Source organism: Rhizophagus irregularis, chromosome 14 (assembly GCF_026210795.1).
Source record: "Rhizophagus irregularis chromosome 14, complete sequence".
NCBI lineage: Eukaryota > Fungi > Glomeromycota > Glomeromycetes > Glomerales > Glomeraceae > Rhizophagus > Rhizophagus irregularis.
In genome coordinates this window covers 3,046,474-3,071,372 of record NC_089442.1, presented here as the reverse complement: position 1 = coordinate 3,071,372, position 24,899 = coordinate 3,046,474, and the positions used below count along the sequence as shown (strand labels likewise).

General features: G+C 27.1%; 3 protein-coding genes across 3 annotated transcripts; 2 read left to right on the top strand and 1 right to left on the bottom strand.

The window, feature by feature from the left end:
• Positions 1-1,381: 1,381 nt before the first annotated feature.
• On the top strand, positions 1,382-3,277 carry OCT59_006359 (uncharacterized protein; the record flags this gene model as incomplete). The annotated part of the gene is made up of 6 exons (XM_025333556.2): positions 1,382-1,688; positions 1,833-1,933; positions 2,017-2,148; positions 2,262-2,432; positions 2,506-3,024; positions 3,101-3,277. The coding sequence occupies 6 exons, from the start codon at positions 1,382-1,384 to the stop codon at positions 3,275-3,277; spliced, it is 1,407 nt and encodes a 468-aa protein (XP_025186383.2).
• A 1,704-nt stretch (positions 3,278-4,981) lies between these two features.
• OCT59_006358 (uncharacterized protein) lies at positions 4,982-6,608 on the bottom strand. The gene is made up of 3 exons (XM_025313883.2): positions 6,263-6,608; positions 5,617-6,100; positions 4,982-5,457 (listed from the first exon to the last, which is right to left on the bottom strand). The coding sequence occupies exons 1-3, from the start codon at positions 6,532-6,534 to the stop codon at positions 5,287-5,289; spliced, it is 927 nt and encodes a 308-aa protein (XP_025186382.1). The 5' UTR covers positions 6,535-6,608; the 3' UTR covers positions 4,982-5,286.
• Positions 6,609-18,914: 12,306 nt separating this feature from the next.
• Positions 18,915-19,145, top strand: OCT59_006357 (uncharacterized protein; the record flags this gene model as incomplete). Its single annotated transcript, XM_066141219.1, has 1 exon — positions 18,915-19,145. One exon carries the CDS (start codon positions 18,915-18,917, stop codon positions 19,143-19,145), a length of 231 nt encoding a protein of 76 aa, XP_065998031.1.
• Positions 19,146-24,899: the final 5,754 nt, after the last annotated feature.

Here is a 24,899-nt window from a genome sequence, read left to right as displayed (position 1 = left end):
ATATTTTTTTTTTCCCAAAATTGAAAATTACAATTTACCATCATCATGAAAAAGGAACGAATCAAATTCAAGTTGAAAGATTTACATTCTTGATTTGTAGAATTGGCTTTTTAGCTTTATTATTGTTGTTATTATTATTATTAAATTATTTTTTTATTTTTTTTAGAAGGCATTCAAGAAAACAAAAATATTCTTAAATTATTTAAATTTTATCCGTTTTTTTTTTTAACATGAATAATGGTACCATGATAAAAAACATTGGGCTTTAATAGGATGTATTTAAGCCCAAGTTCCCCTGACTAATTTTTTCAGTCGTTTGTGTAATCGTCGGATTTTCCCTTTGTTTTGATAAAAAAAGATCAATCACCAAATGAATTACCATTGTTAGTGAATTACAGAAACTGCGTAAGATAAAAAAAGATATATAATTAGATTATAAAAAAACAAATAATCAAATGAATTATTTCCATTTTTATTTTAATCATTAAAGTTTGAAATTATAATATATTTTTTTTTTGGGTTTTATTGTCTTTATTATTAAAATTATTAAATGTTACTTTTTGCTTACATTTTTTCCTTGTGATTAAGTTTTTTCCCTTGTGGTAAAGTTTTCCCTTGTGATTAAGAAACAAATCTTATTCTCCTTATCTATTATTTCATACTTCGTACTTTCAGTCAATGAATGTATGAACTTAGTTTTCACTTTTCAAACAACTCGAAACAATTTTCAAAATAATTACATTAATGGTTACGTTACGTTACATGTGCAATAGATGATCTCTTGCATATTTGTTATTTGTTATTACTTGAATTAAAATGTTCTGTAACGTTTTAAAAAATTGATTCCGGTTTAAAATAAATTACTTTAGTAGTATAGATTTTCCACAAATATTATTTAAATAAGTCAAATAAAATTAAATTTTGTACAATAAAAAAAAGAACAAAAAAAAAAAAAAAAAAAAAATTTATTAAAAATATTTTTCAAATATAGAATTATTATTTAAAATAATTTTTTTCTATATTTTTCCATATTGCATTGATTGCATAATATTAAAAAATTTTTTAATAGAAATTTTTTAAATAGAAATTTCTTTTTTTTCTTTTTTTCTTTTTTTTTTTTTCAAGGATAAAAAAGAGTTTTTGTGTATATAAGAAATAATAAATAATATATAAACTGTAAAAAAAACTGTAAAAAAAAAAAAAAAAAAAAAGTTTATATAAAAACGTAACAAAAATCAATTTCTTTCTTTTTTTCTTTCTTTTTTTTTTTTACCTTGACATAATACTTTTTTTTTTTTTTACATAAAAAAAAAGATTTGCAATCATTCAAAAAATCCGTCAAAAATAATCCTTCCCAAATTTTAAACAAATTTTATTAAAAATGTCAAATACAAACACATTAGAAGCAATAGAAGAAAATAAAAGTAATAAAAAATTTCAACAACGAAGAACATTAGAATTTGTGGAAGCGAGTGCAATGATGAGAGAAGAAGAATTCAGTAGATTAAGTAAAATTAGTCATGTTAATAATACAAGTATCATTAGTAATATTAGTAATATAAGTGAAGTTAGTCTAAATTTTAGTAATATGAGTTCTTTAAGTAATAGTAATATTAATAATAATAGAACGCATGAACGTAATTTGGATGGAGATTATTGGTTGAATGATGATGATGATACAATTTCAAGTAAATCAAACAAAAGTATAAACAAAAGTATTAAATTAATTAATTTTTTTTTTTTCAATATATGATTTTATTTTTTTGGTTTGTTTTAACTTTTTTTGATTTATTTTAAAACAAGATTTTGTTTTTCTTCTTTTTCGAATATAGAAAGGCGTAAGAAATTTTGTTGTTCTTATTGTAATACAAGAGGGTTATTAATATGGATATGGGTTACAGCCACTTTATTAATATTAGGATTGATTTATGCAGTAAGTTAAAACTAATTTTTATATAAAAATATTTTTTTCCTTATTTAAAACAATTCAAATTTCTGAATGAATTTTTTTTTTAGGTTGCCGTTATAGTTACTTACCAAAATTGTTATCATTTAACCGAAAAATTTGATTTAATGCCATCGGAAACAATTTCTTTTGATCCAAATATTTATAACAATTTTATAATTGAAGATTTTAATAACGTTCAGGTAAAGAAATAATAAATAAGACAAAAAAAAAATAAAAAAATAAAATAAAATAAAATAAAATAAAATAATAATAATAATAATTAAAAGGTAAATTAAATTTATTATTTTTGCAGGAAGGGGAAATTATAGTTTCACAAAATAACGTGTCCAATAACAATAACAATAATAATAATAATAATAGTAATAACGGTAATGCTACATTAACCGTTCGACTTGCGACAATAAAAAATTCTGATTCTTTTACAAAATCAGAATTCCGAGATTCTAATTTTAATTTACAAATAGTAAGTTCCTTTTTTTTTTCTTTCTTTCTTTTCTTTCTTTTCGAAACATTATTAATTCAAATCCTGCATACAGTTACGAAAATCATTTCCAAATTCAAATACATTATCATGGCTGGGGTATTTGACGATACCACCAAAATGTATATCAGCTCGATTAGAATTATCATTACCAAATACACAAAATACACCAAATACAAATTCAATTTTAAAAATTGATTCAAAAACATTTAACATAAAATTAAATCAAGATTTAAATTCTCCAATTCAATTAATAACTTCTAAAGGTGATATTATTTTTAATAATACTTTATTTACGAATCAATTATCAATAACGACTAATAATGGAAATATTGATGGAAATTTAAATACGAGAAATGGATTAAATATTATTACCGATACTGGTTCCGTTAAATTAAATTTAACTTTAAATGATAATAATTTATTGAATGATATTAATAGACAATCTAATAATAATATTAAAATTAAAGCACCAAAAGGAGAAATTATTAATCTTGGTATAAATATTCAAGAAGGAATCAAAAGTCCCAATATTGATATAAATTCTGATAGTTCTAACGTCTCGATCAAATTTGTAAGTTATTTTTATATATTAATAATTACATATAACGTGTTACATATCTGATATATAGTTTTTTTTCATTTTTTAGAATGGTACATTTAATGGACAATACGATATAAATTCTTCGAATGGAAATGTTAAAATTGAAAAAGGTCTTGATATTCTTAATCAAAAAAGTGATAATATAGGTAATTTTAATGATTTGATATTAATTGGTAAGATAAATATTAAATCAAATCGTGGTAATATAGACGTGAAATTTTAACGATGGGCGTTAGTCATAGTTTATATTTCAAAATTTTCTTTAAATATTTCTTTTGTATATTTTTTTTTCTTTTTTTTTTTGGACGATTTTATTTTTTTTTCATTGTATTTTTTTATTGTTCCTTTACATTGTATAATAATGTAACAAATGTATCATATTAAAACCTACAAAACTATTGTACGTATTATACGTGCGTAAAAAATCATTATAATAAACCTAACCTTAATTTTTAATAATAATGTGTTAGATTCAATAATTGTGTATTTTTAATGCGTTAGATTCAATAATTTGCGATAGATTCAATAATTTGCGATAGATTCAATAATTTGCGATAGATTCAATAATTTGTGTATTTTTAATAATACGTTAGATTCAATACTTTATAATAAGCGTTAGATTCAATAATTTGCGATAGATTGTGTATTTTTAAATAATACGTTAGATTCAATACTTTTATAATAATGCGTTAGATTCAATACTTTTATAATAAGCGTTAGATTCAATACTTTTATAATAAGCGTTAGATTCAATACTTTATTATAATGCGTTAGATTCAATACTCTATAATAATACGTTAGATTCAATAATTTGTGTATGTGAAAAAAAAAAAATTCTTCTAACCTAAATTTATTTTCTTATACAATAAAAAGGAAAAAAAACAAAAAGATAATTATTAATGGATTAAACCAAAAAACTTTAAAATTTCAAATAAACAACGTGGTTTAATTGAAATTTATTGAATTTCTTGAAAAAAAAAAAAATTTGTAATAATTTATAATTTAAACAAACACGATAATAATTTACAGCACGATAATAATAAAATTACAAGCACGGTACTTATGATATACTGTAGATCCATAAAAAAATCCCTTAACATGAAACATTTCAAGTTTCATTTACCTTTTATATATATATATATATATATAATATATATACAGTTTACATGTAATTAATTGTTTCACCACGATTTTTTCTTTCCTATAATTAATTTTAAATTAACTAATTTCGGAATTATAAAAAAAAATAAAAATGGATCAGATATTCAAATCAGGGAAAAAAAATGTAAGGAGAACAATTTTTATATGATAATTAATTGTACTAAAAAGGTTTTTATTATGATTCATGCTGATTCGTGGTTTTTTAATGGAATATTTACTACTCATTTACTACTCATTTACTACTCAGTTACTACTCAGTTACTACTCATTTACTACTCATTTACTACTCATTTACTACTCCTTTACTACTCCTTTACTACTCCTTTACTACTCCGATTCAAAAAAAAAAAACTTAATTCTTTGTAATAAATTACATCAATAAGTCAATAACCGTACATACCGTAGTTACCGTACATATTTTGCATTACTTTGACCATGTGATTTAAATATTAATAAAATAATTACAAATTTTTTTTACTTCTAAAAAGACGTAGCAGTACATATTCTATATTTATTTATTTGCTTATTTATTTATTTATTTATTTATTTATTTATTATTTTTTTTTTTCTTTTTTTTTTTAAAAAAAAAAACTGGTTTTTTTCTAAACAGGTTTTTTTTCAAACAGGTTTTTTTTTCTAATAAGAAGGTTTCTTAGATTTAAATATTTTTAATATTTTTGTGCAACTTGATTATTTACGCAGTATTTTATTATTATTTTACATTAGATCTATTTATTATTATTACATTGGTGTATTTACTGTTTTTATAATATTGGGGGTTGGGGGAATGGGGTTTTTGAATAATTGTAACGTCAATGCTATTTGTTATCTGCTATCTGATTCGTATAAAAAAAAATACAATTTTTTTTTTGTAATCTTGTACAAATTCTTGATTAAGAAATAAAATAATAATAGAATAAAATGAGTAAAGAGAGGAAGGGAAGGGAAAGAAAAAGGGAAAAAAATATACAAATAAAATGATGATTTACACATGTTATGCACTTTTTCTTTTATGACTACGAAAAAAATAATGAAAATTATGTCTAAAATTATATACTCATAAAAAATATTTTACATCACTTTTTGGGCATAAAACCTAAAAGTGTTAATATATGATTTATATTTATTAACCTCGGAAACAAAACCTTCAATTAATGCTTCGTAATGTTGATCGCTTAATCCCATCAAAGGTTGTAAATTATTTCGAAGTGCTGATATTTCTATACCAATAACTTCAAGAGCCTATAATTAAATAAATGTAAAATATTTTTAGTTAAATGTAAAATATTTTTGGTTAAATGTAAAATATTTTTGGTTAAATGTAAAATATTTTTAGTAAATTAAATTTCAAGTAATATAAAATTAAACGTAAAATATTCAACAAAGTAAATCATAACATACCACAGAACCTAAGGTTCCACCCCAATTTCCAATTGGTACCGATTTTATTTCACAATGAATATCCATTAATTGTTCGGTTGATTGTAAAATTTCCGGAAGATGTTTACTAATATTAGGAATCAATCCTTGTGATAAGAAAAATGAAATCGTACTGGCATTTATTCGTTGTGAGATCGGTCCTTCATTATGTACAAAATAATCATATTCAAGAAATTCTATCCATCCTCCTGGTTTCGTCACTCGAACTATTTCTTTTATCACTTCTTTCCATTGTGAAGTCGTGAATGCTGAAGATAAGAGTGATTGATGTACATAATCAAATGTATCATTAGGAAATGGTATTTTATTTAGAATATTATATTGAACAAATGATGCATTTCTTGGTTTGACATGTTGTGGAAACATGGGGGATATATCAATACCAATAAATGTTGTTGATTTATATTTAGATGCCAAATCCATTATCCACGTTCCTGGACCACATCTTATTGAACAATAAAAAAAAGAACGTCAATAAATTGCGCAGTAAAAAAATAAAGAAAAAATATGTATATAATAATTATATATATATACAGTATATATATATATATAAAATACATAAATTGTATTAATTAATATATTTTTAAAAATTTTTTAAAAAACTTACCCAATATCAAGGACACGACCACCACCTGCGGTTAACATCGGAGTTATGGGAGAAGTATAACATGTTCTCCAATATTCTTTAAACAAATAATATTGTAATTCTAACTTTTCAATCTCTTCATCATCATTAGGAAAAATATATTTTACAGTTTCATCAGTATGAAATCTTCTACCATTAATAATTCTATGTGATGGGGTTAATTCTTCATCAATAGGAATCCCGTCCATCCAATGGTCATTACATTTTACCGCTTTAGAAGCACAAGTACCCATATTTTTTTTTAAAGAAAAATGTATATTTTTTTTTATTTTATATTATTTTATTTTTATTTTTATTTTTTTTTATGGAAAAAGGGAAAAAGGGGAAGAAGTCCAGCTATTTATTATAAAAAAAAATTTTTTTTTTAAAGAAAAAAAAAGTGTTTATATAAAAATCACCGATCCCTAAAATGATCGTCACACAGTAAAAAAAAAACATTCATTCAAAAAAAAAAAAAAAGATGAAACATAGGGTACCCTTAATAGGAAAAGGTACTGAACATCTTTTTTTACCAAAAATACAAAGTTCAATGGATTATCACGTACTTTAGTGGAAGTACTAAAATTAACCGGGACATCATTGCCGATATATGGAATCTTTAAGGTGAATATTATTTTAAAGGGTTAGGATTTTTTAATTGTGGATTAATTTTAGTAATTTATTACTTTAAAAAATAAATAAAATAATAATCCGGAAATGGGTTGACAACTAATTTAACCCTTGGAACACTGTTTTTACTATTAATATTATTAATATTATCACTTTTTCCGAATATGGGATGAATAGTGAGAAAAATAATATATTATTTAAAAAAAGAAATATGTAATTCGGGAGGCTTTGACCTTTTTTTTCTTTTACGATGAAAAGGAATAATGAAAAAAGTTGTGTACCTATTTTAAGGATACCAATGAATTAAACGAATTTGGTTAATGATTGCCAAATATCTTATACAGTATACATATATGAAACTAATAAAATTACGTAATAATTCCACGCGACACACAAATAATGGTACAAAAAATGAGGAGCATCGTCATCATATACTGTATATATTTTTTTTTTTTAAAAAAGAAAAAAAAATTTTAATAAATTTATTTCATGAAAAAATAATTTCGAATAATAAAAAAATGCATTAATTTTTAACCTGTAATATTACAAAATTTGTTTCATTTCTGAAATTAAAATTACTTTAATAAGAAAAAATGAATAATTGTTGGATGATCTTTTAATTTCTTTCAAGTTTCAAATTAATAAATAGGATTATCATTACTAAAAAATTAGGTACAAATAAAGAAACGTGTCAATGCATCACTAAATTATTTTTTACATTAATATTAACAAATAAGAATTTTGACAGGTGGTTCTTCTTTGAATCAAAAATTTAAATTAAATTAATTAAATTTAAAAAAAAAATGTCTTAAACACGCGACCTCTATGTTCTATGGGTGTGTATTACCTATGACCTATGGCCTGGCCTATGGGCGTATACCGGAGTATTACCGGAGTATTACCGGTGTATTACGGTGTATTACTGGTGTATTACTGGTGTATTACCGACGTATTACCTGGTGAAAAAAAAATTCCCGATAATTTTCCGTATAGCTACAGAACATTTCGGTAATTACAGTTATTCGGCCGTATGGTTTGTCGCATTTTCATTCAACGGACATTTCCGGTCAAACCTTTTGGGCGCTTATTTTAATAATTGTTCTTATGCATATATACATATATATATATATATTTTAATAACCTTATTTTTTAAAAGAATATCTTTTTAAAAAAATTGTAAATAAAATTTATTGTTTTAGTTTATAATTTCTAGGTTAAGAAGATCGTAGTTTTAGGTTTCATTTCTTCGTATTAAGCATTGATTGGTTTTTACTGTCGTTATAAAAAAGGAATTGTTTGGTTTCACAAAAACGAAGTATTTATTTTTTGTGAAAGAACATGATCAAATTTTATTTAATAATTTGCATCTTATTGTAAATAAAAAGTTCCCCTATTTTTTTTTTTCAGTTAATCAAATAAATCTCCGTCAATATTTTGCTAAAAAAGTTTCGATATGACTAATTGTAATTAGGAAATCTAACGATAACATTACAAAAAAGAATACTGCGTCTTTAAAATATATTACAAATAAATATTTATCTTATAGAAAAAAAAAGAAATGAAACACATTTAAAATTTCACGCGTAAAAAAAAAAACATTTCAGCCATACAATAATGTAACGTTACCTCCTTTTTCTTTTACAAGATAATAAATATTCTTGAAACTTTAATCAAATGTTTTAATAAAATAATAATTATTTTTTTTTCTAAATAATGATCACAAAAAATTTTTATTATATTGAAATCTTTGATCAGAAGTATCAGAAGTATGACTTGTAAAAGAAAAGTTTTTAAAAATCGGATTCGTTATTCGTTCATTTCTGCCTCTGGCCGACATTACTTGAGATCGGCATTATTGCCAGAATTATAAATATTTATTTGTTAAAATCTAGCCTAAAATTAATAAAGAATTTTGATGTACAGAAATTTGAAACCGGAAAAAGTATTATCCGTAATTTTGTTACCAAAAATTTCACAGATTTTCGTCGGATCTACCTTGATTCCTGTAAATCTAATAAAACATTACAGTATTTATTTTTTCTTTGTGAAAAAAAAAATAAATAAAAAAAAAGATTGTATAAGCAAGTATTTATAAAATTTATAAAAGATCGGTCCGTACTTTATTATAATAAAGTTTGAAGTATGTAATAGATTAGTGATGATCAGTTAAAAAAAATATAAAGATTAGTTCAGCATAACATTTAAGAATTACGTAATCAGATTTACTAATAAGTACAAATCATTACGTAACCAAAATTTTTGATCTTCATATCGACATTTGTTGATTATTTAGAAGCGTTAACGAAGAATTCTCCGAAAAGAAGCGCTTTTAATATATATGGTTGTACATTACAAACTAGGAAATGAGAACCATTGTAAATCCTGAGCTTTATTTAGTAAATTGGAAGTTTATTTGATATAGATCAATAAATCGGAGGTGAAAATCACGTGAGGCCAGAAAACCCGTGACTTCAAATCGTACCAAATAAAGAAATGTGTTACAAACAAGAAGCGGATTTTAGAGAATTGATATACGGTAATAACAGTTTAATAAACCTCTTGTTATTATTACCCGTTTTCTTTTGATAGTTTTGAATATTTTGCTTAGATGATTTATTAGTTGATAAACAAAAAGGTTCGTTCGTTTACTTTGTCATAAATAAATAATACCAAATTAAATAATTGGTTATCTTCTATTTCTTTATAGTATAAAATTGGTATTTATTAAAAATTTTTTGGCTTGGAAAATAAAAATGATATACTTGTATACTTATCAAAAATCTTTAATTATAACGAACTTGATGATTGGTCTTGATGATTGAATTTACTACCCAGCCGAATTCAAATTTTATGGCTGTGGTGGTTGTGGTGGTGGCTAAATGTGAATAACTTTCAAAAAATAAAGATATCTTAACATGTGATTAAAGCACAGCCCAAATATTTTAAGTATAAATATCTTTAGTATATTTTATTGAGACCAACGATTTATTTCCCTTTCTTTTTTTTTCTTTCCATTTTTTTTTCTTTCCGTACAAATATTAATTTATTGATTTGATAAATATTTTAAATGTTTTATTTGTTCGATCTTTTTCCTCTTCATGTTCATTTAAATAGGAGATAAGAACTAAAAATATCAAATAGATTAAAAATTGAGAATGTAATTTGCTTTATAATAGCATTATAATAAGAATAATAAATGGGAAATTCAAGATTTACCATCATATCCTGGGTATTTACACGTTTATCGTCAAAGTTTTCATAGTTTTTCAAGATGTCTTTGATTCCAAACTTTAAAGAGTGAATCTTCAAGTGATAAGTCAATACTTTCAACTGAAATAAAAATAAAAATAAATAAAAAAAGTAAAAAAATCAGATGACTTCATAAACAATGACATTCACTTTCATAAAACCTGTTTATCACAACACGTGATGATCTGAAAATCCAAAGCAATTAAACGATATTGCTTTTTCAATGAATTAGTTTATAATTATAGTATACATTGTATAGGAAATTATCTTACCAGAAGTATTCTTTTAATTAATGTACGATGTATTGCACACTGTGTTAACAGATATATAATTAATCATTACTTCTTTGTTTCCGTTTATCATTATTTCCTAGTATAAAATAGATTTTACATCGTCTTTTTTTTTTTAAATAGAATAATACGATCTATTTTATAAGCTCTTCCCGTTGAACATCTTCCAAAGTTTTAATACACTAGAGTTTTATAGTCTTGGTAGAAAACACATTAATATCAAAGAAGAGAGATTATCTGAAAATAATTTAGAAATTTAGAGTTGAAGGAAAGCATTCTATTCATTATAAAAATCATGAAAGTAAAAGAAATAAAAATGCCATCAGCAGTCACTGTGTTATGTCAAATCAAATCAAAAGGACCAGATGGGGATTTGTCAATGGTTTGGCAAATTATATGATTTCACCAAATATATTCAAAAACTTCCACTACAAATCATTAAATTCTTTTAACAAGAATTTTCTTATACTCAATATTTTTCAGTCAAATGCTGAAGAAGATTTTAATATTTAAATCTTTATATCTTTATATAAGACGCGGATTTTAGCAGGGTTAATTTTTTAGTAGTTAAGGATGGTTTCACAAAATGAAAGATTAGGTAATCTCGGTAATTTCCCCCACCGGTTATTTTGTTTTTTAACTGGAAGCGAGTCCGACGTTCTATCCTCAGGCTGTCTTAATGTTTATTACAATCATACTCAATATTTCTGAACTTCTCATTCAAGTCAAATGCTAAAAGAGATCTTGATATCATTCAGTTTAAATCTTAATCTTGATATAAAATTTTCTCTTCATTATAGACGAATTTTTATATCAAATAATTTTATATCAATTCATTATCTTTCTTGAAACGTTAATTTTATTAGAAAAATTGAATTGTCAAAGTCAAATTACAATTTTATATTTATATTATTATATCTTTATATAAGATAGTTGGAAAATGTTCTATCCTCAGGCTGCATGATTTAGGTTATCAGCTTAAAGATACATATCCTAATTGTCCAATCATCCCTTATGATGAAAGTATTGCTCACTAAATATTTTTAAGTATAATTTTTTAAATATAATATATTATTCAAGATTCTTTATAATAGATTCATAAGAACAATAAAAAGAACGCCAGAAAGGCCAAAAAAAATAGTCATTTACGTTTTTTTATAATAAACTGAAATAAAAAACATACCCAGGATTATGATTATAGTGTATTAAGAAAAATACATCTCAATTACAAAAAACAATGTCAACATTATTGTTAGTAAACTTTAATTAGTATATATAATTCAAATTATTATAAATATAATACTTTTTTTTATAAGTTTCTCATTTTTAGTTAAAAAATAATGTCCTTTTATTTTTTGAGACAATTTGACAATTTATTACAAAAAAAGTTGAATTGAGCTATTTAAACATCTTACTTCACCGGGAGAATATCGTAATTTGACAAGAAGTTGCAGCATTGACTGAATTTGGCATCCTTCAGTATGGCCAGTTTCAGAAACAACACCAACTGTTGAACAACAACCAAATATGCAAGAGGAGCTTCTTCAAAAAAAAAGATGTAGAATATCTTTCATCATGGGCACAAGCTCAAAGAGAGGCATGGAAAAGCTTAAGTTATTAGAGAGCTATTGCCAGCTTTTTTATAAAAATAAAATCAATTTGGCAATAAAGAAAAAAAAATTTTCTAAGACAAATACACTTTAAAATTTGTTCATTTTCTAAAAGAAATATTAAATAGATCAAGCACCATTAATTATTTTCAATTGATATCACTCAACAGAATTGACATGAAAAAATCAAAAATTAATAAAATTAATAGTCTCATCGTCCTCATCATCAACATCATCAACAGTCATCTCCTCATCAAGATCATGAAGAGAAATTAGCATTAAAGCGATCAACAATTCAAGGTAAATAAATTTTTTTTTTTTAATTTTTATTTTTATACCATTGCTTATATAGTATATAAGAAATAAATATAATCTTACATTAATATTAATAGACTGATAAGGATTCATCCTTTATAAAAAGGATATTAGTAAAAATACAATGGAAAGTAGTGATTATAAATTACATTAATCTCTATCACCATCTATGGTGTTGTAAGTTAATCAAATGTAATACATGGAGGTATAGATAAATTTTCAAGAATGGTTATATTTCTCCATTGACAAAATTTCAAGTATTACACCTCGATGATAAATAAAGTTTCTGGCACAAGTTTTCTATACTCCAAAAAAAATCATTTCAGAGAGACTGGTTTGACTGTCTTTATATTAGTTTAAACTTAATAATCTTGGAAAAAAAATTGAATCAAGTAAATATTTTCAGTACATTGTAGTAATAATAATAAATCACAAATGGTTCTATGATATTTTATTGAAGGCAAAAATGAGTTTGTTTACCATGTCAAAGCAGATGGTAATGGTGACTGGTAAAAATTATTTATTTATTATTTGATATTACATTAAAATTTAATTTTATAATTTTATTTATGTGGCAATTGTAATTATCATAATATTTTAATATATGATTAGATATATGATTAGAAGGAATTAACCCGTTTATTTTAATGTTTTTGATTAATACATCCGCAATAAATATCAGAATATATTGTTCAAACAGTATATGAATGAATATTGAGGAGAAGAAAGAAATAGCTTTATTGCAGGAAAATCAGTACATAATCAAAGAATAGAAAGATTATGGGTAGATTTAGTAAAAGGTGCAATCAAAGTTTATAGAACTATCTTCATATATTTAGAGGACAATACAGTTTAGGTTTAGATAAGTTAATAACAATATAGTTGCCATTATTATCAATATTGGTATCTTTAATATTAGCTCCTTTAGTTGCAGAAAGAGAATGATTGAATAACTAGATAAGTTGGAGACGTGGGATATTTTTCAAGGAATGAGGGTATTGAAAAGTAAAAAGAAATTATTCAATCCAAACATTTTGTGATAATATCCTGCAACATTATAAAACAACATTATTCTGATCAGATAATGTAAGGAAATCATTAAATAATACTGGTATAAATTGAAATTTAATGATTTATTATTAAATGAAAAAAAAACCTGGTGCTAAATGCAATTAGTGTAAACAACAGTAGGCTTGTGGAAAAAGTTCAGATATGATTGCACATATTGCATTAATATGTCTAAAACCACCACCTGAAGTTCAAATAGATAAAAAAAAAGATGATTTGGTATATTATTATACACTACATACATAGGTAGATGTCTATACATGACAACTTCCTATATAATCAAGCAAAATTGGGGATAGTATATTATTCCATTGATTCCCATTTAATTCACACAAAATTTGGTTCATTTTGTAAATTTGGTTGATTTATTTATTACCTTTGAGAAAATACTTTTAAAAGACTAAAATACTATGACTGTGTAGACTACTGTAGCTTCTTCAGCATATATTCTTTTGTTGGCATGCTCCTTCAGCATATTTTCCTTCAACATTTGATATTCTCCTTTAACATAATATATTCTCTTCAGCATATGCTTTTCTAGTATATATTCCTTTAGTATAGGTTAAAAATTTTAATATTTTTAGGAAAAAATAGGAATAACTCTTATTATTGTCAAAGAAAACTATTTTTAAATGACAGAATATTATCTTGTTATGCAATATAACCAATGTTTCAGATTTAAATTATAATCAATTATACACATTATTACTTTTACAAGAAGCTAAGTTGAAAAAAAAATAGATAATAAAAATATAGAAAAAGTAATAGAAAGAAGATGTGATGATTTAGTCATTTCTGTCATCTCTATAATCTTTGTAAGTCTGACTTTGGTGAATAACTGATTTATCACTATTATGATATTATCAGAGTTTAAATTACTATACTTGACATGAATTTTGTCAAACCTATTTGTATAAGATCTCAAGAAGAAGTAAATTGTTGTCTTTATCCATCATTATCAGATATTCATACATCAAAGGATATTTATTCTATTATCTAAAAAATTGGTTAGCTCTGATAAATAAATAGATTAAACCATGCTATCTTTATAGATTTTATGGATGACAGATGTCCAAAACTGGATAGTCATTTTGCAGTTGGACATTGATTGATTATATCCTTCATTTTGATATATTAATTGTTAAAAATGATAAAGTATAGTGAATTTGTTATATAATATACTTGAATTAAATTTCTATCCTAAGTAATTTGGGTCAAATTTATAGTGCTAGCTAGCATTATAATTCTCTTTAACATAAATTTAAAATAAGGAAAATTTTTTCTATAGTAATTCACTTTTAATTATATCTATTTAGAGAGTTTTTCAAATACAGATTCTCTTATACATTTGAAGTTATTTATATTATTCAATCATTGCATTGCACATCAGTGAAACACCAGGATCTCCGGCAGAAAAGATCTGGTATGTAACTCGATCATCAAAAAAAAACTCGATATGTGCAAAAATACAGAATACCAGGATCATTAAAAAAGCATATCATCTGGAACTGAAGAACTGAGCCTAATCAAAGCAGAGAATTCCTTCAAATATACAAACATTAAATAACAAAAATAAGCAGATTCTCATATATCATCTTAGGTAAAAATTATACTCAGGCTGGATGTAAAATTGTTTCTCTTCTTTGTACCAAAAGTCAATATTTTCAATTTTTCATGGGTTTATTCATCATTTTCAGGCTAAAATAGGTATTTATAAATGTTTTATTCAAGAAAGTTGAGGTAAAAAAGAATTAAACTATATATTGAATGATGAGCAATGGTCAACTAAACATTATGATCAAGGACAAAAAACATATATAGTTTTATTAGATTAACCAAAGGATTTATTGTCAAATAAGAAGTAAAAAAGAATGAGATTAATTCCTTTAGCAACTGCATTTGCTAACAAAAGAATAACATGCAAGGAAAATATTAAAAAACAATGTTCTCAATACAAAAAGGGTGAAGTTATAATAGAATGGAAGGAAAAAAAAGAACATGAAATTAACAATAATTTTGTTATGCTGGCCAAATAGCTATACACTTCTATATATCACAAATTTATTTAGAGATTTAGAAAATGTAAATATTGTTTTATTAGAATAATAAAATGAAGTTTAGTTTTATTAGAAAAATTATATTGATTATATACCAATTTGATCATGTCACAAAAATTACAATTAAACTCTATTAAATCTAATTTTCTTTATTAATAATTCAAATTTTTTTAGGTTTATCATAAGTAGAAGGAATATTGTAAGATAATTCAACTATTGCAGCTTTAGGATTAATAACTTTACCTTCATCTTTCATAGTTTTATGAAAAAAAATGACACATGCATATGATTTTTCTTTTCAACTGGAGAGCAGGAAAAAGATTTAATGCCCCATTTTAGAGCTCTGCAACCTGACCCAACAGATCAGGTGACCAGACGGGTTGACCCAAAATATTCAGGTCAGGTCATCAAATTCGTGCTGGTCAGTACCCGACCAGACCCATTGACCTGACATATATTTGGGTCAAATAAATTAAAAAACGCCAAAACTATCAGTTTTGGCGTTTTTACATGTAAAATCAAAAAGAAAAACGCTGGAACTAATGATTCCGGCATTTTTACATGTAAAATCGGAAAAAAAATGCCGAAACTGATAGTTTCAGTGTTTTTACATGTAAAATCAAAAAGAAAAATGCCAGAACTAATTATTCTGGCGCTTTTACATGTAAAATCGAAAAAAATGCCAAAACTATCAGTTTCAGCGTTTTTACATGTAAATTCAAAAGGAAAAATGCCAGAACTAATGATTCCGGCGTTTTTACATGTAAAATCGAAAAAAAAAATGCCGAAACTATCAGTTTCAGCATTTTATATAAAACAAAAAGTAAAAAATGTTACAAAACGTTTTTTTACAATATTTAATAATAAAACTTTGGGTAACCTGAGTTACCCAAAGTGACATGAATACTTTTGGGTCAAATGGGTCGGGTCAGGTCAGAATGGTTTACCTGACCCGACCTGACCTGAAAAAAAATTTTGGTTAGGGTTAACCAGGTAACCCGACCTGACCTGACCTGTGCGGAGCTCTACCCCATTTATGATGTTTTTTTCATAAATTCTTTTACATAGCCATACTAATACATGCATGTATAGTGTAATGTTAGCATGTTAGTAAAGGCCTCTAATAAAACCAGCATCTTTAGGATTTCCAATTGAAGGAATAAGAAAATATTTAAGCCATGCATTACAGCTTTAGCTAGCAGCATGAAATTCTGTAGGATCAGTATATTCATTCTTCAATGCAGTATAAAGATTATCCATAACTTTCATATCATTTTTACTCAAGTAGGTTCTAAAATTGTTTCCAAATTAAAATAACATAATACTTTAAGCTTGTCTTGGCCTATAAGTAAAGTATATAACCATTTATTAGAATCTCTCTTGCCAAAATTGAAAGTGGATACCAATTCGATGCATCTCTTCAATAATAATTTCACGTGCTATGTCAAAATATCCAGATGCAATTATTTCATGTATTAATAAACTCCATAATCTATCAGTAATTCTTAGTATAACATGCAATTCATCAATTAGATAATTTTCCATATCAATCATATCAAATAATGGTTTTTTTATGACCTGGATAACAAGTAGAATTATTTTTTAAATTATTCATATTTTTTGAAATTGTCCAATTAACGTTTAATCATTATGCTGATCTTTTTTATTTGATTAAACACCAAGAGCAAAAATAATTACTTATTGGAGAATTAAATCCTAAACAAATAACTAAAATTTCCAGCCAGAGGAAAAAAAAAAATTCAAACCTCCAATGTATTATATTAATCATAAGTCCTTAATGTTTAAGTTGTCACAATTCATTTCTTAATGATCTAGTTGTTATATCTAAAGTATTATATTCATAAAACTGGGTAAAGAATAACTAAGAGTATAATGGTATTCAGGAAAAAAAAGGAATTCTTTACAGTTGAGAATTGCATATGTTAACTAACTTTGTGCCAACATCTCTACTATCCCAAGAATTCTTATTGAAATAGGAGGTTATGTTGGGTCTAAAATAGTTTTTAAAATTAAATTTGATTAAGAAATAATAAAATTTCTTTAATACTTCAAATTCCTGCTTCACCAACTGAATTAATTACTGTTTCTACAACATCTTCATCTATAATATGTAGTATCTTATCAAGATCTACCATTACAGTTTTTGTAATCAACAATACCAATTCTAATATCTTGTTCCATTGATTTGTTAATTAAGGTTTTTTGTTCAGATATTGCTTTTTCTCTTGATAAATTTGACTCAATTGCAACAAGATACCTATAACCATCTAGAGGTTGGAACCGGTCCAAAAAGTCTTAACCGGTTAATAACCGGTTAACCAAACCTTTAACCGGTTAATTAACCGGTTAAAACTCAATCCTAGTCAGCATTAAAATTCGGCCAGGATTAGCATCAAATATATTTTTAATCCCGGCCAAAATTAGGCCAGACCAAAACTCTAACTATCGAAACGAAACTCTAGCTGAAAGACGAAATTCAGGCCAAAATTGTCTGGCCGGCACTATGAATTTCGGCCCGCATATGAATTTTATATAACAAAAAATTCCACCACCTGGTCCGTTGGTATTTTAACTGGTGGCCAAACTTTTATCCGAAGTCCCGTGATTTATAATTCTGGCCGGCACTGTGAATTTGGCCAGAATTACAAATATTTTCAGCATTTTGACCGGTTAATTTAACCGGTTAAAAATTGTTTTTTAACCGGTTAACAAATGTTTTAACCGGTTAACCGTTTTAACCGGTTAATTAACCGGTTAAGCTTAACCGGTTCCAACCTCTATAACCATCATGTGAAATTTGCTTTATCCTGGTCTTTTTCAACCTTAATATATATATGTACGAACTATGAACTCTAACACGCAAGATACTCAGCCGAGTAAGGCCCGTCTCCTCCTCTATAATCCTGGCTCTACGACGTCCACGTCATGTACTTGTGACACACGTGGACTTCACTATGTACAAAAAAAATTGCTCGTTATTACCTTTTACAGTTTAACCCAAGATTTTTGATTCGAATAATTCTCATTTTTTGGTGATCACAAATAACGAAGGTCTCACCACACTTAAAGAGTATTACTCAAGCTCCAAACGTCCGAACTTTAAATTAAATTCGCACTTAGAAATTTCCTCATCTACGTTTTCTCTCAATTCTAGAAAAGCGTATACACAAGTATTTCAACCGATTTCGTAAACTTGTATTGGACAAAATTGTCGCACTAAGGAAAAAAAAGGATGACAGAAATCGTTTCACCAAATGTTTCATCAAGTTTTTTCACAAAAATTACGTCATTTATTTAGGATTTTTATTCCATGTGATTATAAACATAGCAGCGGTCAAGCAGTGTTATCAAAATACCGATGGCGTTGTAACCATCATTTTAAGACGTCTTAACGATGTATCGAAACCCAGCAAGGGTCAATCCTATCGCCACAGCCTACTACAATCAAGTTTTACAACAACTTGATCGACCAAAAGAAGTTCGCAGTAACCGTTTGGGCTTGACATGTACGATTATTATACGACGCTATGAGCTGAGTAAAACCGCTGAATATGCCTATACCAACACCCAGAAGATTAAACCGAAACCCTATAAAAAAAATTCTGGAAAAAACTCTGATAAATGATCATTTTCTAGGTTTGGTCTTGTTTTTTCAAAGAATACAAAAACATTAGCTTCGATGTAGTTCGCTCTCAACAACAAACTGCGCGATATCTCGGGTTCATATGACTAAATGTCCAATAGTGAATTTTATACCACACTTGATCCTGCGATTCCCTCATGCTCAACGTCTACCGACTGTTTAGTCAGCAAACGAATTATTATTAAAATTACCATATTCCGTATAGGAAGCTTTGCCCACTTTATCCGCCTTTATCGAAAGAAAAAAACGCCGTAAAAATAGGTGTTGCCGTAATCTTAAACGTGGCTTAGAACGACATGACTTTTTGAAGAAGAAATTCGCAAACAAAATAAAGCTACTAAGAAGAAAGCAAAGAAAAGCGTTTGGAACAAAAGAATATAAAAAGAGAATGTCCGGAAATTGTCACCGAAAGTAAAGATGGTCATCGGTCCTAGAAGACCGCGGTCCTACGGTCCTACACCATAAAAAGACAGACCGGTCCGTCTTAGTATAGGACCGCGGTCTTTCGGTCCTGTATCACATATAATAAGACCGTCGGTCTTTTTAAGAACCGCAGTCTTTTTAAGACCGATCAGTCTTTTTTCTTTTTTTACAAATAAAAAAAGATTTTCTTCCCTAACTTTATTAGAAATAGCCTTGTTTTATAAATGAACACTAATTGGGATGATTTTTAATATAAATTTTTTTTTTTACAAATCACCTGGATATCATCACAACTAAGGTTGCTTGCCGAAACTAGAGGGTTTCGGCAGAATGGCGTATGCGAAACTGCCGAAACTAGTTTCACGAAATCATCAAGAAATGCCGAAACTGCGAAACCTATCAAAATCGCGAAACTGCCGTAACTTGCCGAAACTGTTTCGGCGTTTCGGCAATACTTTCTATATGATTTAATTAGAGTTTCGGCATTTAAACAATTTATAAGAATAAAGATTAAAGACAATATAATTTTTTATATGTAAATATTTATTTTATAATATTTAATATTAAACTAATAAAATACACGATTAAAAATATAATAAAAATTAAAATTTAATAATATCTTTATCTTCTATGTGGGGACCTGCTTCTACCTCTTCTTCTATCTCTACTTCTGTCCCGTCTTCTATCTCTACTTCTATCTTGTCTTCTATCTCTACTTCTATCTCGTCTTCTATCTCTACTTCTTGATCTACTTCTTGATCGAGACCTAGATCGTGACCTTCTTCTTTCCCTTCGCAATCTATATTCATATCGACGTCGATCATGCGCAGCATGCTGCCGTCGATACTCTCGTCTAAACAGATCTAAAATCCAATAAAAATATTAATGAATTGAATGAATTGCCTAAATAAAATTAATTTAAAATAATAATTAATAATAATTACCAGTTTGTAACCAGAATTCATCGTTCATATCAGCAAAACACGCTCTATCGAAACTATTTGGGCTTATAATAGGAATGTCGTCATCATTATTATTTATTATCCTACTGAGGTTTTCATAACCTCGTTTGAGGGCATTCCATTTTGTTTGGCATTGCCTGGGTGTCGCTGCAAATCCCGTTGCAACGAACACCCTATTTGCTATTATTGTCCATGCATTTACATGATGACGGTTTGCAATTCTTTCGAATTGCTGATGTAAGTTTCTCCGCTCCGCGATTAATTGCCTAGCTGCGTTAATCGTCTATTGGAATACTGGTGGTGGCGGTGGGACAAAAGGTACTAATGCTGCCATTTTTTATTTTTATGATTTTTTCGTAACTTGAAATTTGAAAATTAAATACAATTTGAAAATTAAAATACAATTTGGTTTTGAATTGCGAAAAAAAAATTCAAATTTCATAATATTTATAATAATTTTAAAATTCGTTATAATGTTTAAAACATGAACTGATGAACATAATAACATTCTACATAATTAAAGTATTTGTAACAAAATAAACACAGTTTTGATTCTAATGTAATAAATTTAATTAACGCAGTTCTAAATTTTTTTTTGTAACGCAGTTCTTAAAATTTATTGATCTAATGTAATAAATTTAATTAACGAAGTCCTTAAAACTTATTGATTCTAATATAATATGCTTATTCTTATTCCTTAATTAAATTGCACTATTTTTAAAATATAATATGCTTATCCTTATTCCTTAATTAAATTGCACTATTTTTAAAATATAATATGCTTATCCTTATTCCTTAATTAAATTGCAATGTTTTAAAATATAATATAAAATTACAATTGCCTGCATTGCCTGCATAATTATATGTTAACTGGACTTTGATCGCGAATATTTTGCCCTGCATAATTACATCATTTATTTCCTAAATAGTATCATTATTTAAATCACATGATATTAGAATTAATTCTCATTGGATTAACTATTGTAATTATTTCTCATTATTATTATTCCTCATTATTATCATAATTATCATCATTATTATCACCGTCATCCATACCTAATACATCATCTATATCATAATCATAGTCACCTTCTCCGGGTCTCTTGTTATTACCACTATCATCAACTTCATCATCTTCCGCATTATTTTCATCTGAATCATCCAATATATCTCTTGGAATATCGCCGATTTCACTAGTAATTGAATCATGCGATAAATTAACAAATTGATCAATCCATAGACTTTCGATTACTACACGGCAATTGTCTTCAGGTATTGTTTCGCCACTTGTAGTTAATCTCTGAGTAGAAGCTTGCTCCTCATTATATTCCTCATCGTCATCTTCTGCAAAAGCTTCTGCAATACGTATATTGATCTCATCATCACTAAGACGAGTATTCTTTTTTTGATCAATTCCATAAAATCCAAGTTCAGTTTTTGAATTGGATTTCCAATACAAAATTAATTTGCACATGGATTCTAGTTTATCCACATTAAGATTTAAGCGACGTTTATGAAATAGCCATCCTAAAGTCGAAAATCCACGTTCGCAAGTTGCTGAGTTAGGACATATTGCAAATAGATAACTTGCAATTCTTGGCAGGACATCTGGTTCTGGTTCGGTATTAATATATTTCCACCAATTCACGGGATTATCTTTAGCAAAACCGATATCTAGGTCAAATGGCTCTTGCTCATTAATATATTTCTGTATTTGATCACATAAAGTTTCAGCTTCGTAACAGTCGAAACCTAAATTTTTCCCGATTGAAGCTGCACATTTGATAATTCTCATGAGGGCGCATTTTTTAAGTGGCGCGTTTCTAAATCTGGGATCCATAAAAAAACAAGTAATATACTTATTATCATCGAATTCATCAAATCTTTCATTTATTACTTTGATACAATGACTTTGGAATGCAGAATTTAATGATTTGGGTAACTTTTTTAATGTAGCTGCAAGTCTTGCCAAGCTCAGGAAACAATCTGCAAGTGTAGCTCTTCTCGATTCTAATGAAAGTACCGCTTTTCTTAGAGGATCCAGAACAAACCCAAGAACTCGTAAATTTGAAAAAAAATTTCTCGATTGAATAATCGGTTTTATTTTATTATTTGTTAGCACTTTATCGTGATCGCTGGCCATTTCTTCTAGTGCTGATTCCAAATTTATTACTGAATTTACGGATTCACTAGCAGTAGTCCAGCGTGTCTTGCAATATAATTTTAATCCTCCTCCACTAATTCCTTTTTCTTTAATTATTTGAGCAAGTTTTGCATTAGCCTGATGAGAACTTCTAAAAAAGGTTGTCAAAATATTAACACGTTTTAATAAACGTTCCCCAAACTTCTCCTTGACGATGTCGCATGCAATTAAATTGATAGAATGTGCAACGCATCGCACATTCTCAATCTTTGGATGATTCTCATGTATAATTTTTCGTGCATTACGAACATTGGCCACATTATCGGAAACTACAGCACATATTCGATCTTCTCCAATACCTTCTATAACCTTTTCAATTACCGTAACTAGATATTCTGCAGTGTGCGAATTTTCAGACAAATCAGAAAGTTGATAAAGATATTCTTTACGCGACGGAGTCATTACAATGAAGTTCCAAATTGAACGATGTGTACCAGACATCCAACCATCAAAGGCTAAATTATAAATTAATATTATATAGTAAGTAAGATTAAATAAAAATGACGTATGATAGCCTATTTAATTTAACAAACCTAACGTTAAATTCGTTTTCTTTTCAAGCTCAGAATTAACTTTGAAGTTCACTTGAGCTAATTCACGTTCAAGTAGTTGATTTACTAATACTTCCCTTGTTGGTGTATTGTACCCGGCATTAAGCTCTTTTATAAAATTGATGAAAAAGGGATGTTCCACTACTCTAAACGCAATTCTGCACGCAATAAAAAATTTAACTAATGCACGATTAATTCGTGTACATCTTTGTTCGTTAAGCTCTGTTGAATCATGGTAATCATCCATGTTACTTTGACCTTCAGAGTATTTTCTTTTTTTGGATGACTTGGACTTATCTTGCCGTTCCATTACTTTAGTCATATACCTTCTAACAACTGCTGCTGGCGCATCTGGACAATGGTTTGAAAGATGCTCTTCGAGCTTTGAAACTTCACCGCGTGACCATGTATTCTTACAGTACTTGCAGGAGGCGGCAAATTTGCCAGAACCAACAGCTTCTCCTTTATTAATATCTTCCCAAATGCTATTAGGTGGCCGACCTCCTCTATTTTTCATTTTAATGGGTGAATCTTCTATGTGATCAGTCATTTGAAACAGTTTATTATTAATATTATTATTAAGAAAACGGAAGAAAGTAAAAGAAACTTTAGTTCAGTGTTAAAGGAGATGACGGAATTGGGTTTATTAAATGCATGTTACGCATTTTCCTTTAATGAATATAAGCCCCTTAAAAAAAAACTGTAAAAACGTGTAATATCATAATATTAATATGGGAGTTAGAAATGAAAATTCTAACACTAGATAAAGCTTAAAAGAACTAAGACGACGGTAAAATATTGAAGTTTAATCTTTTATCTGTAGATTATTTGATCATCTAAATTATATTATTAATTGGTGTAACTTGGCGTAACTATATGCAAATCTTATGATCAACTATGCCGAAACTACGGAGAAACCTATTATAGAGGTTTCGGCATGTTTCGGCAGTTTCGCAATTTTGACAGGTTTCGCAGTTTCGGCGTTTCGGCGTTTCAGCACTATATAAGAGGTTTCACCTTTCGGCATTAGGCCAAACAGGTTTCGGCAAGCAACCTTAATCACAACGTCATGCAAAATTTAAAGCTTTGAGAAAAAATACTTCAAAACGCAATATCTCGCTATCCAGTGATTATAAAAGGATGATTTTACCACCATTCGAATCGTCTCGCTGCGGCGCGTCGAATGGTATAAAAATCATGATTTTAGAATTGATAAAAAAAAATTACGTCAGCAAAACTATTTGATAATAAATTCAATAATTACCGACTATCTATCGATCCTAGAAACATGATTTAGTCACCATTCGACGCGTCTCGCTGAGATGATTCGAATGGTGGTGGTTTCATCCTTTTATGATCACTGGATGATGAGATATTCCGCTTAAACGCTTTTTTTGGAGTTTCGGAGTTTCAGCGTTTTGACAAGCAACTCTACAAGTGGGAAGAGTGATTGTCATTATTTATTGGTTTGGAAATGGCCGGTCTTTATATTATTTTATGAAGACCTTTGTCAGATTAATAGGTTTATTCAATATAAAACTCATTTATTATATGAAGACCGGTATGAGGACTGGTCGGTCCTCAGGACCGGTCCTAC